Source organism: Anoplopoma fimbria, chromosome 14 (assembly GCF_027596085.1).
Source record: "Anoplopoma fimbria isolate UVic2021 breed Golden Eagle Sablefish chromosome 14, Afim_UVic_2022, whole genome shotgun sequence".
Lineage (NCBI taxonomy): Eukaryota > Metazoa > Chordata > Actinopteri > Perciformes > Anoplopomatidae > Anoplopoma > Anoplopoma fimbria.
Genome location: NC_072462.1, coordinates 11,868,501 through 11,885,166, shown reverse-complemented (window position 1 = coordinate 11,885,166; position 16,666 = coordinate 11,868,501). Strand labels below are relative to the sequence as shown.

The window sequence follows — 16,666 nt, the reverse complement described above, 5'->3', positions numbered from 1 at the left end:
TTATATTGAGCTATATTCAGACTCTTTATCAAAGCTTAGCCCAGACCAAAATGAAATTAATTGAAAATCCCCCTTTTATTATTATTTATATTTCCCTCCATATACCTACTTTTCTTTTATTTAATATAAAGCTTTCTGCATTATTGATTTGCTAAATATTGATTTGTGGAACATTCTAGTTGCATTCCCTGGATCTTTGTTTCCTCTTTTTCATTTTATATATGTACTTTTTAGATTTGTATTGTTCTTCATTGTTCTTCATTGATCTTATTCTGCCCAGCACTGTCCTAGTATATTCCAATAAGCAGCACTGACACACACAAACGATGATGGGATTAGATAGATAGATAGATAGATAGATAGATAGATAGATAGATAGATAGATAGATAGATAGATAGATAGATAGATAGATAGATAGATAGATAGATAGATAGATAGAATTTGAGTTTGAGTGTGCTGCCATCTGGTGATTAATGGAGGTATGCACAGGGTTTATAGGTTTCAATTTAAAAAGCATGCCACAAAATAATAATAGAATGGAATATGCTCAGTGATGGAAGAAGTATTCAGATTTTGTAAAAGTAGAAATATCACAATATAGAAACTCTGTATTTATTGGTATAACTCATTCTCTGTAGTGGCTCATTTATGGCCTTTATTTTTGCAGTTTAATTCTGCAAGAATCTGCATAATTGAAATCTTTGCAAACTATCTCTTTTTCATTAAAGATGTACACACTTAATGGAGCCTTATTGTCATGTTTTCTTGTATACGCCCTCTGACATAGACACTGATATATGCTAGCTCTAACTGACCTGGCAAACCTGTTAAAAGTCAAACATTTGTTTAGTTTCCATGCTTTACAAATGTTTCATTCACTCAAACACACACACAAACAACACACACACACACACACACACACACACACACACACACACACACACACACACACACACACACACACACACACACACACACACACACACACACACAGACACAGCTCCCTATTACCTGCCCCACTTTCACAGAGTGTTGGAGGAGGCAGGTCATTTATTTCCAGAGAAATCTTCCACAAGATATTTTTCTTACAACAACAACAACACGGAAGTTTGTTGACATCCTGAATACCATGACAAAGCATTCCTTAGGTAACATTACTCTGATAAGCATGTTCATATTGAAAACAAACACTCTCTCTCTCTCTCTTTCTCTCTCCATACTAGGTAGGATGTGGTAATTTAAGACAACCTGGGATGACGTTTTTCAGCTCTACTATCAGCAGAGAGGACCGCACCTTTTGCAACCATGTGAGCATTCTGCACAGCATATGAACGAGATTGTGCTCCACTGAATTGTTGTATAAGAAATAATGCACTTTTTCTCCACTATATGTATTTGACAACTAATAGCTATAAGTCACTTTTAATCGTATATTAAAAATGTATCAAAGGTCAGCGATGTTTAAGATTAAACATTTTTTCCTAACTTTCTTTTGCCTAGAACACTTATGAGTTGTTGCCGTTAAAAAGACATACACTTTCTCTCATGGGTTCATTTAAATAAATGTTTGAGAATTGAATATGTAAGATTATCTAATATTTAAAAAAGAAAAGATTAGAGGAAAGTCCATAGAAACTACTCTTTATTCTTTCCCTCCTCAGTGTTTATGTGGGCTCTGTATATGGAGCTCCATCCTGACCAGCAACAGTAAAGTTGTATGTGTAAGTATTACCAATCTATTTTTGGAATATATATATCAGTTACAGGGGATTTTTTCTGCTGAACAAGTACCTTTTCTTTTAATACTAAAATACATTTTGCTGATTATACTATTGTATGTTTCCTTGTAAGGGATTATTTTACATTAATGTATTGTTACTTTTACTTCACCCATTTTCAAAATCACTCAAACCATTTGGCTGAAAAGGGAGCTTTCTTATTATATCTAGTCTTTGGGCACATGTGACTATTTTTGCAATATACTGCATTATATTTTATATAATATAGCAGGATAGGAAAATGGCTGTAACTCAGAAACTATAAGGAGGAAAATCAGGTATTTGATATCTATTAACTTATAATAAGTTCAAAGATATGCACCACATGATTATTTTGTCACTATATCCAGTGACAAAAGAATCATGTGGAAAACATTTAATAAAATGTAAAAATCATGACTTTGACTACTGATAAAAGTATGATTTTCATCTGATCTAAAAATGTTAAACTTGCACATAGTATGTCCATGTCAGATTTAAAGACTCTCAGGGATTACCTTACGTTTACGCTCTCCCCTTTCTCCTTATATGTACATCAAAAGTTTCCTTTCACATCTTGCTGTTGTCCTCCTCATCTTTTTGTCATTCTTTAACACTTCACTTCACCTTACATGAAACTCCTGATAACATCTGACTGTAATTTCCCTGGTACTTCCCCATTTTTGCTAAAAGGAAGAGAAACATGCCCGAACTTGCTCATGATTCCTGCCCTGAACAGATTTTTGAGACTTCACTCCATATCCTATTTCAAGGGCAACTCACAGGGGTTTGAATACAATGCAATGCATGTATATATTCATAATTTGAGGAGATATATATATATATATATATATATATATATATATATATATATATATATATATATATATCTCCTCTAATTATGAATTATTATTTAGACATTGTACAGCTTTTGTTTCTGTTCCTACAGTCTCTAAGGTCAAAAGGGAACTCCTTTATGTTTGAAACTCTGAAACTGAAACTGAATAATTGACATGCAAATATTTGATCCACATCATCTTTCCACCTGTTCACAAAATGCATTGTCATCTTATCAAAGGATAATTTGTAATAATATATATATATATATATCTTTTAAATTACAATGGTGTATTTTGGTCTCCATCATAACTTAATGAAAGACTGTGCTGTTTAAATTAAATACCTCTCTGATGTTGAATTAATAAAGTCAGTGAAAGTCATCCTCTGATGTTGTTCTTTAATTGTCTACAGTTGCACAAAGAACACTCTGGTTCTTTACTGATGTTTCAGAGGTCGTGTTTTAAATGTAAAATAAAAAATTCTATTGATCACATGACATAATGGTTATTGTGAATATCCAGTTTTTCTGTTTATATAATCCCTGAAGTGACCCTACAATGTTATGACCGTGCTCTACCTTCTGAATAACAACCACTGTGTCTAAATATCTTATCGCTATCAGCCCATTAGGACGCAAACACAGCCACTGGTGCTCCCGTGAACTGTTGTTGTGCATTCAAACCCTGCTTATACAATCAATCATTATGGTGTATGATATAAGTGTGAGTTAGTTCTTAACGTTCAGCCTCTGTTGAAACACGTGAACTGTTGTGTTGAAATCTTGCTTCATATGACGCACTGTGGCGGGTTAGTTGGTTTTACTTTCCACAGAAATCATCTTGTGACCTAATTCCATACCTGATACATTTTTTATTCTCTGTATGTGTTTAATTAATCTCTTAAAATGGTAAAATAATACATCTACTCAGTGTTTTTCTATATGTGCTCACATCAGCATTTTTATGTTGATCAAAACTTTAAGTACCAACACCCACCTGTCTGGAACAAACACTACAGGGACAGGTATGTGTTATGTACAGTACATAACACATACCTAGTACATAATGTACTACATGTGTAAAACCTTTACAGGTATAATGAAATACTACTGATTAAAGGAGACTCGTGACAACATTGTAAACAAGGAAGTCTACCTAAGTGGGAGGAACTTGGCCGTGGCTGAAGGGGATTCCTCGGCTGTAATGTTACGTCACCCAACCCAACAGTATAAAGCTCAGACTGCTATCAATAGTTCAAACCTGTTCCTTCTTGTCAAGAAACAACTGCACAGCTTATAAAGCACGGAGAGAGACGAAAAACTGAACCTTTAAAGCTTCACTTCTCTTTTCCGAACAGGCAGAATCATAATGAAAATGGCTGGCCAGGGTAAGTTTCTGACTAGATTTGATTGAACTTAACCTGGTTTTAACAAAACTTAAAGAATGTAAATGTGTATTAGTTCATGGATACTCAACTTATGTGTCTTCTGCCCTCAGATCTTGATGCCACAATTCATCACTGCGCACATGAGCTACGTCAAGTCGGAGACGGGCTTTACTGGAGATACAAACTGCTGGAAATACTGATCAAGAACTACAGGACTGTTACTAAGGTCAAGTGAGACATGACATAAAAAGAACATGAAAGAGGAATTGGATTTTGCTAAACTGGGTGGCATTCGGAGCCAAAACAGAAGAATCTTCGGCCTAATAATTGGAGGCAAAATGGCGGCTACCAAGCTGAATGTAAGCTTGACGAAACACCCTGATGGAGACGTTGGATGTGAACTCACAGTGGACTGCTGTCGTTATCAAGACTGGAGCTCTGCAGACAAAAGCCAAATGAGCGGGATGCTATTGAGACCCCTGTGTGACCGGAACCAAAGTGGAACATCGTATGAAAGTTATCTGCTGAAAGATGCTGATACCACATGTACTCTATACATACTTCTGTATATATGGACATTTATGCATGTTATGCTCTATCAGCTGGTCACATTAATATTAACTGAAGAATCGTGACTCAGTTACTTATTACTCTTTTTTGCAATGGGAGGCATTTCATGACTTGCTGATCAAAGATATTCAAAAAGTCTTGTATCTGATCACGTGTACAATGGTGGTGAATGATAGTTAATGTAACGCTACAGCTAAAAATCGGTTATTTACCACTTAAAGGTAAAGTTTGGCTTTTTTTTTTATGTGGAGTGAATTAGCCTTATGCCTACTTTTTCTGCATAACAGACTTCTGGTATACATTGTGAACTGAAGGAAATAAAATGCATATTACAAACTCATAACAGAAATGGTATTCATTACATTACATTACATTACAGTCATTTAGCAGACGCTTTTATCCAAAGCGACTTACAATCAGTAGTATATATTGCATATCATTCACCCATTCACACACTGATGACAGGCTACCATCGAACCACCGATCCTCTGAATGGAGAACTACCTTGCTCTCCACTACGCCACAGCGTGGCCAGGTTGTCTGAGGTGCCAAGTTGTCTGAGGCAATCAGAATGTCTTTATTGGGGACCCTGTTATTCAAAATGTGGGACACAAAAAAGTCTGTTGTCAGACGTAAATCAGCTTGAATCATGCAATAAAAACGTATCAGGTCTGTCGTATCTCCACTGATTCAGTCCCTGCTTCTATTTCTGTCTGTTGTTCTCTCAACAGACACAGTCTTATTTCTCTGTCTTATTTCTCTTCTTTGCCATAATCTGAAATGAATTCCATCGCATTAATCAATAATATGCATAGAATATGTGGAATGACTTTATTAAAATGCTATGAATATTTTAATATCTGTTTTTTTGATAATCATTGCCATCTTCTAAACACAGACATTTATCTTCTTCAAAAAGACAAACTCCCTAGTTCATGTACCTAAAAAAAACTAAAAACTAAAAACCTTCATACCATTTTCACAAATATGCAGCCCCCCATGAAACCTTCACCTTAAATATCTAAAATAGTGAATTAGAAGACTAAAACCCTGTTAATAACCATTTTTATTGCACAATCCACGCTGACCCTCTTAAAGAAAATTATATTTTTACCGCGTATTTCTTAAAGTGTGGCAAATGAAACTTGTTTGAAAAACAAAAATTCAAAGTAAATATACACCATATTATAACGAATAAAAAAAAATATATATCATTAACATATATTGATACAAACTATCAGGATTGTTCTATTTATAATAAATAAAGTTTTCAACCTGAACATTAAGTTGGTCTAAACACTGTGTCATTGACCTTCGGGTGGTCTACACCGTAGACAAGGTGCCTCTTGTTTGAAGATTGCTCCACCCTAATATATGATTGGACATTTGAGAAGTCATGTGATTTTGACAGCTTGCATTAACCTAAAGTTTTTTATGAAGACCTACTGGAGTTTAGGTGTCCCACATAACTGCAAATCAGGGGAATAAGCGTATTTCCCAAAGCAAATTTATCTGTTTATTATCTCTAATTAATCTTTTAATCACAATATCCTAAATATTAAAGTAACATCCTCAAACTGCATGTTTTGTCTAACAGTGTAAAGCCCAAACCTATTCACATTACAATGATACAAAAAGCAGCAAATCCTCAACTAAAGAAAACAGCAATGATGATGTGTGTGCTTAATAAATGAATTAACAATTGGTCAATTATCAAAATCATTCCGACTAATCCATCATTTCAGCACAAGATTAATCTAATAAAACACCTATCAGACTAATCCCCTTATGTTATTTGTATGATAACTATTATGAACATTAATGGGACTATTTAACAGAACAAACTAAACAAACGAAAACTAAATCAAAAAACAAATGAAATAAATCCATACTTTGTATATTTATATGAAATAAAAACAACAGCAAAACAGTGCTAAATTCAGGCACTTAAAGGATCCTTACTTTATTTTGTGTGGTAATACAAAAGCATACAGAATTATAGAGGATAGGAGAGAAGATCCCTTTCATTGAATTCCATTAGATCGTACACATTAAATGACTAATAATTACATACAAGCCTTTTCTCTGTAGCTACATCCACAAGTACCCCAGCCCTCCACCGATAGCATGCATGGTCTCTTTGCCGTAAACGCATCTCAACAGTTCTTCAGACCAATTGGTATTTTGTTGGTAGAAAATAAAAGAAGACAGAACTATAAGTATGCCATGAAACAATAAGTGATGTAACGCCATAGAAAGACCCTCAGACTAGATCGTAGAACAGTTTCAGTCTTTACCCAGGATTCATCTGGGGCCCCAAGTAACCCTCCCGTAATCTGCATGTACCAAACAATATAACATACCCGCGTGGGCCTACGAGATAGAAATAACATCTAATTATGACAGGACATACAAACTGAGAGATACAATATATAGCAAGAGGGAATCTTTAAAAGGGTTGGTCCACCCAAATAACAAAATACATCGTTTCACTTGCCTCTGTTGGTATCTAGTGAATCCACATAACATGCTGTTAACACATTTAACAGAGAGGATATCTTTAGTGCAAAGTACTTCGAAGAAAACTGTTTACAGTAAAGATTGCAGATAAGTGGGAAACTCCAGAAATAGATGTTGCTTTTTAATTTTTTTTAATTCTGACAAGCATCTTAAAAGGAAATTCCATTTTAACCATTTTTCAGATAGAAGGAAATATCTTAAAGACATTAAGCCAAAACTACCTCCATGGCTAGAAACCACTGGTGTTAAATTAGTTGTTTATTTATAATTTGGGTGAATCGACCCTTTTTCTGAATTTAAACATTTCCCACCCCATATCTAGAAGCAGCCGCTGATGGTCATACTGTAAGTCTTGTGGAGGCTGTTCACGGCGATCCAAATCCGTTTTGTTTTTACATCTCAACACCCACTTAACTTTTTTAAAATATTTACCCAAAGGAATGATTTTAAAGTATTCATAAAGATCAAGAACTGTAGACAAAATAAATGAGATCTTTTTTCACCATGGTTGCTAAGGTTCATCATGTTCACCCTCATCCTCTCAAGATCTCAACCCAAGAAAAATCCCTACAAACACGATCCTTCCTACAGGGCTACTGACTGTGCAAAATAGTTGATAAATGGCAGGCTACTCTAAGCATTGATTAGCAACATAAATAGAAATGGAAGACTGGTCTCATCCTATAAACACAGAACGGACCCATTGCAACTAATAAGATAAAGAGTTTTGTTAGACTCGAGGTTTAATTCTTCATTTGGGTTAGAGTTTATGAGGGCCAAATTACCCGGCTCACTCGTTACTATGCAGGCGAGTAAGTATTTATTTGTGTCCTTCATTTTCATCCTCAAAATGCAACGAGGAAGAAAGGAGGAAAGAGATTTTAATGAGAAGACAGTGAGACTCACTAAAACATTCAGGTAGTCTGATCTAACAGTAACCCTTAAACATCTACTCCCAACAAGTGGGGAAGGAATCGGTGGAAGCAGAAGACCTGCACGAGTGCAAAGAGCTTTGCTAGCAGTGTGATTTGCTTTTCCTTTATCCTTGCATAAGCATGTGGGGGAGAATGGAGACGCGACCAGGATTTGATTCTGGCCAGACCTTGTAGAAATGTAGAGCAGATGTTTCCTTAGTGAAGAAGGGAATCTTGGCCCCAGTCAAAAATCTTCATATTCACCACGACTACTGCTGCCACCTGCTTCTGTTCTTTGATGTCATCTAACATTAACAGAAACCCATCTGTTGGTAGTGTTGATGTTTGTAAGTATATCCAGCCTCGCAGCAGCAGATAATATACCTCACTGTGTGAAAGCGGCCAGTCGTTTTTATTTTTTTTATTTAGAGACCGTTTCCAACCAACCAATTGTTACTTGGTGAAGCCCACCACCAATCAGATTGCACTGGGTTAATATGGACTGCCACCAGAAATGTCATCCGGATTAGATGTACAAACAGGCTCCCCAACCAAAATAGATTGTCTCATTAAAGTGAAGTCGGTCTCATTAAAGTGAAGTCCTTCAACCAATTAAATAACACAGACCATAGCCAGATCTTCCAGTCCAACCAATCAGGTGTTTTCATTTAGTGAACGCGGCCACCACAGCCCACATGAGTTCGTTGACGTTGGGCTTTGCGCTCTCTTTCTCCGGCTCCAGCTCCAGCAGAGTGTGGACTCTCTTCATGCCCAGGTCGTACTGGTCGTCCTGTAGTGGGGCGAAGGCATTCTCAAGAACGTCGGATGAGTGGGCCAGAAGGATCAGGGACAGAACCCGCTTGTCCATGCGGTGAGGATCGTTGACCCACTTCTCCAAGACAGACTCCTGGACCTTCTTGACGAGGCGCTGTAGGCAATGTTAACACGTGTTTTAAGGCAATTGTATGCAAGAAAAACGTTATCTACTGTACATTTAAATAGGTGATAAAAAAAAATATTAAAAAGGAGTAGTTCAACTTGTTGCAAAATACATAAATGCGACTTCTCATACCTGTCGGTTACATATGAAGCCACAGACGATAAACTTAGCTTAGCAAAAACATATATATATATAAACAGGGGGAAAACAGCTAGCCATAACACGTTATACCTTGCTTGTCATTTTTACACGAGTCTTTGAACAAACGTGATATAATGCAGAAGCTAATGCTACCTCTTTTTGTGCTAACCTAAGCAGGTATGTATGCTTTAGCACACAAACCATCCACTTTCATTTCAGTTGGACTTTAGCAGGATCCAACGTAGCTGTTAAAGTGCAAGTGCAGGTCAGATTTAATTAATCAAGCTGAGACTGGGACTGTAACCCTCACTCTCATAGAAGCTGATTATTGTCACAGTGAGCATGTAGAGGTGGAGGTAGGTGACTATTGAGCCCACATCTGTACAGAGACCGGGCTCCGTCGTGGCATTTCGGACCAAGAAGCACTTGACGGGCAAAGCGCAGGACAAAGCGCAGGACACTGGAGTGCGGGTCTCCGGTGGGGCAAGAGGGGGTGGACTCTGTGTTTACATCATGATGCTTGGTGCTCTAACATACTGAAAGTTCACGGGCAATGTTTTCCTGATGCCGAGTTAAGATGTCGGCCATATTATCTGCACAGGGAATTGTTTATGTTGCTGCCGTTTACATTCGTCCTGATGCAAATCCAAACAGGAATGCACTACTGTTTTTGTTTTGTTTGTCATGTTTTGCTTGTGTTGAAATTGGCTACAACTGCATACCGTTGTGCATCCCTGCTTTGCATGACAATAAATGATCCTTGAATCCTTGAAAATACAGCTTGTATTGTGAAGTTTTTCACCTCTGACTCAAGAGTCCCACACAACACTAATTTTAATTCCATTACTTGTAAAGCTTTAATCGACTTAATTACACAGCAAAGAGTCACAGAACACCCCCACACCTTACCTGTTTAATGGTGCTGTTGGTGAGCGGATGTGTGGTCATGTCAAAAAGCAGGAAGTTTTGTTTCTCTGTGGTGAGCACACCTTTCTCTACCAGGTTTTTTGCCAAACGTTCTCTAACATTTCTCAGCTGGTAGTGCAGCTTCAGGGGATTCCAGGTCTCTCCTGAAGGACAACATGAGACCCTTTTTAGGTCTTTAAACAAAACACACTGATGCCATACAGCCAATGTCATTTAAAACACTTTAACGTCTAAAGTGGCTCACTTTGGTTTATTTTAATACTGTTAATGCTGCTTTAAGCTTATTATTAAATTGGTTTAAATATCCCATATACTCTGACATTATCAATGAGTACTTCTTTGTCATCACGTGTCAATTGAACAGAGAGAACTGTGATATTACACAAGAGCAAAATCAGCTATTAAAGTGATGTCCAACAGGTGAAATAATGAGCATATGAACGCAAGGTAAACTTTGGAGGTTTTATCTCACCACTCAGCAGCTCTATCCAGCTCTGGACAGTTTCCGGAGGCTGGGTTTCTTTAACGTGCTTCAAGGCCTCGTCCAATAGAACATCTCCTGTCGGAGCATCTGACTTGCAGATCACCTTCGCAAACAAAATGACACATATTTGCACCTTAAGTCTCGCTTACGCATACAGTCACATCCTGAGTAAACAGGAACTACTACACATTATCATACAGTGGGGGGGGGGGGGGAAGGAAAATGGAAACAGGTTTAGCAAAAGGGGATTACTTTCCTGGAATACAAACAAACAAATAAATCAATCCCTCTGCTCACAGACACAACACTGAAGGTTAATAAGTGTCTGGTAGTTGTGCTTCACTTATCTCGAGCATCTTGATCACATCACCCCAAATATCTCACCTTCCTCGAGAGCAGGCTTTTCCTCCTCACCCCGCAGGCCTCCAGCTGTAACCTCCCTCTGAGGGCCAGCTCCACCAGCATGCACCCGCGGAGACCGGAAGAAATACAGTCGTTCCAAAAAGACGTGTAGCCCTAGGAGGAGGAGGAGAGAGAGAGAGAGAGAGACATAGAGAGACACAGAGAGAGAGAGAGAGAGAAACCAAGGTGCAGCGCTTGTTAACTTAGCTGACGTGTTGCTTGGTATTTATGAACACTTCCAGGTTAAAAAGGGTGTCACGTCGCTGCTGGCAAGTTGTCAAAGGAAAAAACTGCCACAAAGTAAATGAGTAAATGCACTTAACGTGGGATCATTGCTTTCCTGCAGCTGGAACATAATGTTAATTATTAAGGGTTTTTAAACACAAGATAACCTTACATGCAATTGCATTAAAAAAAAAACCATTTAAAGACTGTTGTGTTCATGCATATGTGAGAACCGTGCACTAATCTTAACCTAAATACATTAAATTAACTTTTTGGTGACGCAAAGTAAACAATTAGATTAAAAAAACACGACACACACACACACACACACACACACACACACACACACACACACACACACACACACCTCTCGGTCCTTGAGGCCCAGCAGCAACACTTCCTCCATTAACGTGAGCCTGGTTTCCTTTGAGTCCCCCTTGTCGTCGTCCTCCTCCTCCTCCCCGCGGCGAGCCGTCCTCCTCGTCGGCCGAGTCCCGATCCTTGTCGGCGGCGGCGCTCCGGATGGCCTCGGTCCTCCGCTGGACGAGGCCCGAGTTTCTCTGCTTGAGGGAGGCCATAGCTGGGGCTGCAAAACGATCAAATCCGAAGAAATGCGCCTACCTCGACCAGCCAGAAAGCCACGCAGCATGTAACCGGGCTGGTGAAAAGGTGAGAACCGGTGAAATCGGTTTTACCGAGCGAATAAACACAGCCGCTGACGGTAAGCTCGGCTCGGGATTCCTGCATCGGCTCAGCCCACTTCCTGATCCAACATGGTGGCAGTGACGTCAGCGGTGGTCTGGCCTGTTGCGTTCACGTACCCTCGGAAATGCTGGACATCCGACAGTTTGACAGCAACCACCCCCCTGAATAACACTGAAGGAACTAAAATGAAAAATAATTGTTTTAACGTTGTGAATATTTGATTGCATACAGCTAATAATATGCAGATGTATTTGGTATGATGTTTAAAGAATAGGAACAGGGGTTGGTTGGTTGGTTGGTTGGTTACAAAAATGTGAAAATAAGATAAGATAAAAAATAATCCTTTATTTGACAGGATTACAGCAGCAGAGAGGATAGTGCAAACAAGAGACATATAGTAAGAAAACAAGATCAAAAATAAGTATTATAAATAAGCAAATGAGCAATAAAAAAACAGTAAAGCATCCACAGTAACTGAAATATTATACAGTACCAGTCAAAAGTTTGGACACACCTTCTCATTCAATGGTTTTTCTTTATTTAAATTTTTATTTTTTTTCTAAATTGTAGATTAATATTGAAGACATCCAAACTATGAAGGAACACATATGGAATTATGTGGTAAACAAACAAATGCTCAACAAACCAGAATATGTTTTATATTTTACATTCTTCAAAGTAGTTGAATGAGAAGGTGTGTCCACACGTTTGACTGGTACTGTAGGTTATGTAGGTTATGTAGGTTATGCAAACAAGAGACAGAGTAAAAAAACAAGATAAAAAATAAGTATTATAAATAAGCAAATGAGCAATAAAAAAACAGTAAAGAATCTACAGTAACTGAAATATTATATATACAGACAGAAACTATTATAACTATTGTATTTCACAGTGTAACACCCTCCGAAAATGACCTACTAGTTTACTGTTGTTCTAAAACTCAGCACAGTTCATACTTTAGTTTCAGAACATAAACTGTGAACTGAGAACAATAACATTAACTTAAATATGTTTGAATGCAGGGTTCTTATTTAAATGTGTTTTTGTTTAATTGCCTTGCTTTTGCTGCCTTGTCTGTCGAAGCACTTTATAAACTCTGTTTTTAAAGGTGCTATATAAATAAAGTTATTATTATTATTATTAAATGTATCTACAATGTTACTGACAATAAAGTGACTGCAACTTGATACTTGACCTTTTACAGAATTAACGGTAGCCTCAATCATCAAGCAAGACGCTCAATCGATTGACCAGATTGTGTGGAAATTTGATCTAACACACAAATTTATACTGACGTAATATACAGGATTTAGCTGGTAAAACAATGTTGACAGCAGCCCCCTTGGAGTAAAAAGTAACACCAACCAGTTTTACAATATAGGATGTATAACTTATTGCCATTTTAGTGTAGATCAGCTTAATATTCAAAACAATATAAAAGAGACACAGCATAAACAGTTCATATTTTTCAGACCAACAAGCCACAATGCCATATGGACTTTCAGCACAAGGTGGCAGTCTGCGAGTAGGAAATAGACTTCTAGTCTGCATTCTTCTTCTCCTTTCTTATACTCCAAATCAGGAAACTGATTATGCAGAAACTCTCCATGTTTTTTTTATTGAGTTGGGATGCACATTGCAACCTCTGAGAATATATCAAACTATATATTTTTCTGCAGACAGACTTCCAATAAACTCAATAGACAGAGGTACCAGCTTTACCTACCACACACTGGTGGTATTTCCTCACTTGCAATGTTAGTTTACTATCTATAGCTGTGAGGCTGCATATACTGTTGACTTGAGTTACCAGGTATTATAGGTCCACTTTATCTTTGGCAGATGTCCATATTTAATGACGACTCAGCAAAAAATCTCCTGAACGCCCTTCACTTAACCTCACTCCCCTTATTGCTCTGATTTAAAAAAGGAAGAAGCAGATGTCTCAGCTACAACATGTCCTTGTTGGCATGTTATTAATATCATTTATAAAACAAACTATTTATATAATAGATTTAGCTCCAAAACTAAGTGCACAGCGATGGTGTAATACCTATCAGAGCAATGGTAATTTGTTCCTTGCTGGGTCACAACAATGTGTCTCAATGCTGCATGTGATTCTGCATTTGAAGATGTTTTTGAGCGTTGCTGCTGTGAACATTGAGCAAAAATTCAATCTGACAGTGAGGAGGAATCCCATACTCGCCTTGGGAGGCGTAGCTGTCCTTGTATGGTCAGTTGTGTTAGGTATCTGGGGCTCAATCCACACCAGCTGTGAAACATTTCCAGACAAGAGGACTGGGGATTTGTGACTCTATTTATTGTTATGCTGTTTATGAATGATTTCTGATTAAAACTCCGAGCTGCGGTTTAAATTTGGAGAGATTAAAGAATCAAACAAAGATGACTAAACAGGATTCAAGTTCCTGAAAACTATAAAATCTATATCATCTTTCTCATTAGAGTTTCTCAGTGGTAATTAGTAAATAACCTGTGACACACTTCTGCTCTGGGGCATTAGTTAAAAGTACTGCAATTAACAAAAGCAAAAGTACTCAATGCAGACAAATGGCCCCTGTGATGTGAACACTGAAACACTGAGGCATCAATGTAAATCAATATCAGCATTTTACTGTTGTTGTTGTTGTTGTTGTTGTTGGTCAATTTTGGAGCTAATTCAAGTTGATGTATGTACTGTTGCTAGGCTTATATATCTGACATTGCTTTGTAGTTTATAAACGTGATTTGAATGTAATGTCATTCATTCATTCATCTTCCGTAACCACTTATCCAGTTAAGGGTTGCGGGGGTGCTGGAGCCGATCTCAGCTGTCAATGGGCGAAGGCAGGGCACACCCTGGACAGGTCGCCAGTCTATCACAGATGTAAAGTCTTTATTTGGAAAGTAACTCATAACTATAGCTGTCAAATAAATGCATTGGAGTAAAAACTACAATATTTCCCTCTGAATTTTAGTGCAGTAGAAATATAAAGTAGCATGAAAAGGAAATACTCTAGAACATTAAAAGTACCTCAAATCCTTATGTAAGTTCAGTACGTGTGGCATAATGAATATAAACTGAAACAGGTAAATAGTCTCCACATTGTTCATCTTTGATGAGCTCTGCCAAGAAGGTAATAAAACATCACAAACAGACTGCAAGTAGCAACCGCTGTCTTCTCCTCTGACGTAAAGGAGCCTGTAAATGTGGCTCTAAAAATTCCTTGGAGAGATAATTCTCCAGACGGTTGCAAATATGCTCTGTGTAAACAACCATCTCCACTACCATCACAGCCAAGACAGTCGCACGACTCTCTGACCATGTAGGTAGAATATTTGCACACAGTCCAAGATTTGCAAGCATTACAGCATTAGTCCTGGAACAAATCAAAGTTATCTCCTCATGCTAAAGTCAGTGTGTTTATAGAAGTGTTTTGATATTGCAATAATATTTATAAAAAGTATGAAAATTACAATTCCATCACCCCATCTTTTTTAAAAGCCAATATGGGACTGGACACAAATCTTTCTTGACATATAGGCTCATCATTTGCTACCCCACTGACACTATTAATAAACCTTTGGGTCCCTGTGAAGCCAACCAGAGAAGCATGGGTTCAAATGCTCCAAACAAAACATCTGTATTTTTCACTTTGTACGTTTTTTCTCACTGATCCTTCAGTTCTGGTCCAGACAAGAGGCCTAAATCACTCCCCAGAGCCTTGAAGGAGGCCACACTCAGGACCATATTGGAGCCATTTCCTGTCTCTGGAGTGGGCAAAGGGTTGACCCGCAGTGCCCCCTCTATATAAAAGCACAAGAACACACTCACATACACACATGTACACACTCTTTTAAGACAAAACCCCCACAGAGAGTAATAGGGGAGTCACTTACCATTGCTCTGCAGAGTGATATACAGAATCTCTCAATTGGATGCTACACGCCTCATCTCACTAGAGAATAATGGTTGAAAAAATACAATTATATTTAATGGCTTGTTATATTCAAAAGCCTCTGTGAATTCAGGAAGGCTGAGAAAAAGCAGAATCACAATTTTGGGATCACATTGTATGTAGAGGGCTCTCAAAAATGAAGATCAGTTTTCTCGCAGCTTGTTATAATAAGAAGAAACAAGATAGGAAAAGAGGCCGAACTGTATGGAAATAATTGGAGAATAAAAGGTCACATCTGCAATTTTTTTGAACTGGTGTGAAACGGAAGCTCAGTGCAATTTATAGTGCGCTTCCAAGGACATGCTGGATTAGAGGCCAGGTGGGCTAAATAAGGCTGTATGCAATTGACACCCCCAACAGTAAGAATACCAAACTAGAAAGAAAGTGAAAGACAAAGAATAAAGAAAGCAGCAAAATAATCTCTGTTTCAACATCTGCTCCAACTCGGCACAATTACTGGAAGTGCTTTACTTTCGCCCCATTCACCATGACATGAATAATAAACATAACAATGAGGCATTACAGCTACAGCTTATAATGAAATCAACCAAAGAGTAATTCAACTTTACAGCAGAGGCTTGGAAACATGTATTGAAAGCGTTGGATCAGTCAATGGTCTAAAGTCTTTTATCATGTGCGTTTGGCTGAATGAAGTCATTGTCTCAGGATCAGCCGGATACAGAAAATATGAACCTTAACTTGTTGGACTAATCTTGTTTAACATTTAAGTTTATTGCAACATTTGAGTCTCTTCTCGGCTTTATGGAGCTTGATAGTGAGTTTCTGCTCATATTTAAAGCTTACCTCTCTTAGTGATGTTTTCAGCTTCATTGGGCAGCTGTTTTCAGAGAAAAGACTCTGAAAACCCACTTTACACTATCTGCTTCACACCAAAAAG

General features: G+C 37.8%; 1 protein-coding gene across 1 annotated transcript; it reads right to left on the bottom strand.

Annotated features, from left to right (window-relative positions):
• Positions 1–6,495: 6,495 nt before the first annotated feature.
• Positions 6,496–11,921, bottom strand: LOC129102300 (Golgi phosphoprotein 3-like). Its single transcript, XM_054612375.1, is given in 6 exon segments — positions 6,496–8,916; positions 9,979–10,139; positions 10,469–10,583; positions 10,865–10,996; positions 11,475–11,568; positions 11,570–11,921. Coding segments are annotated over 6 exon segments (882 nt in total). The 5' UTR covers positions 11,686–11,921; the 3' UTR covers positions 6,496–8,652.
• Positions 11,922–16,666: the final 4,745 nt, after the last annotated feature.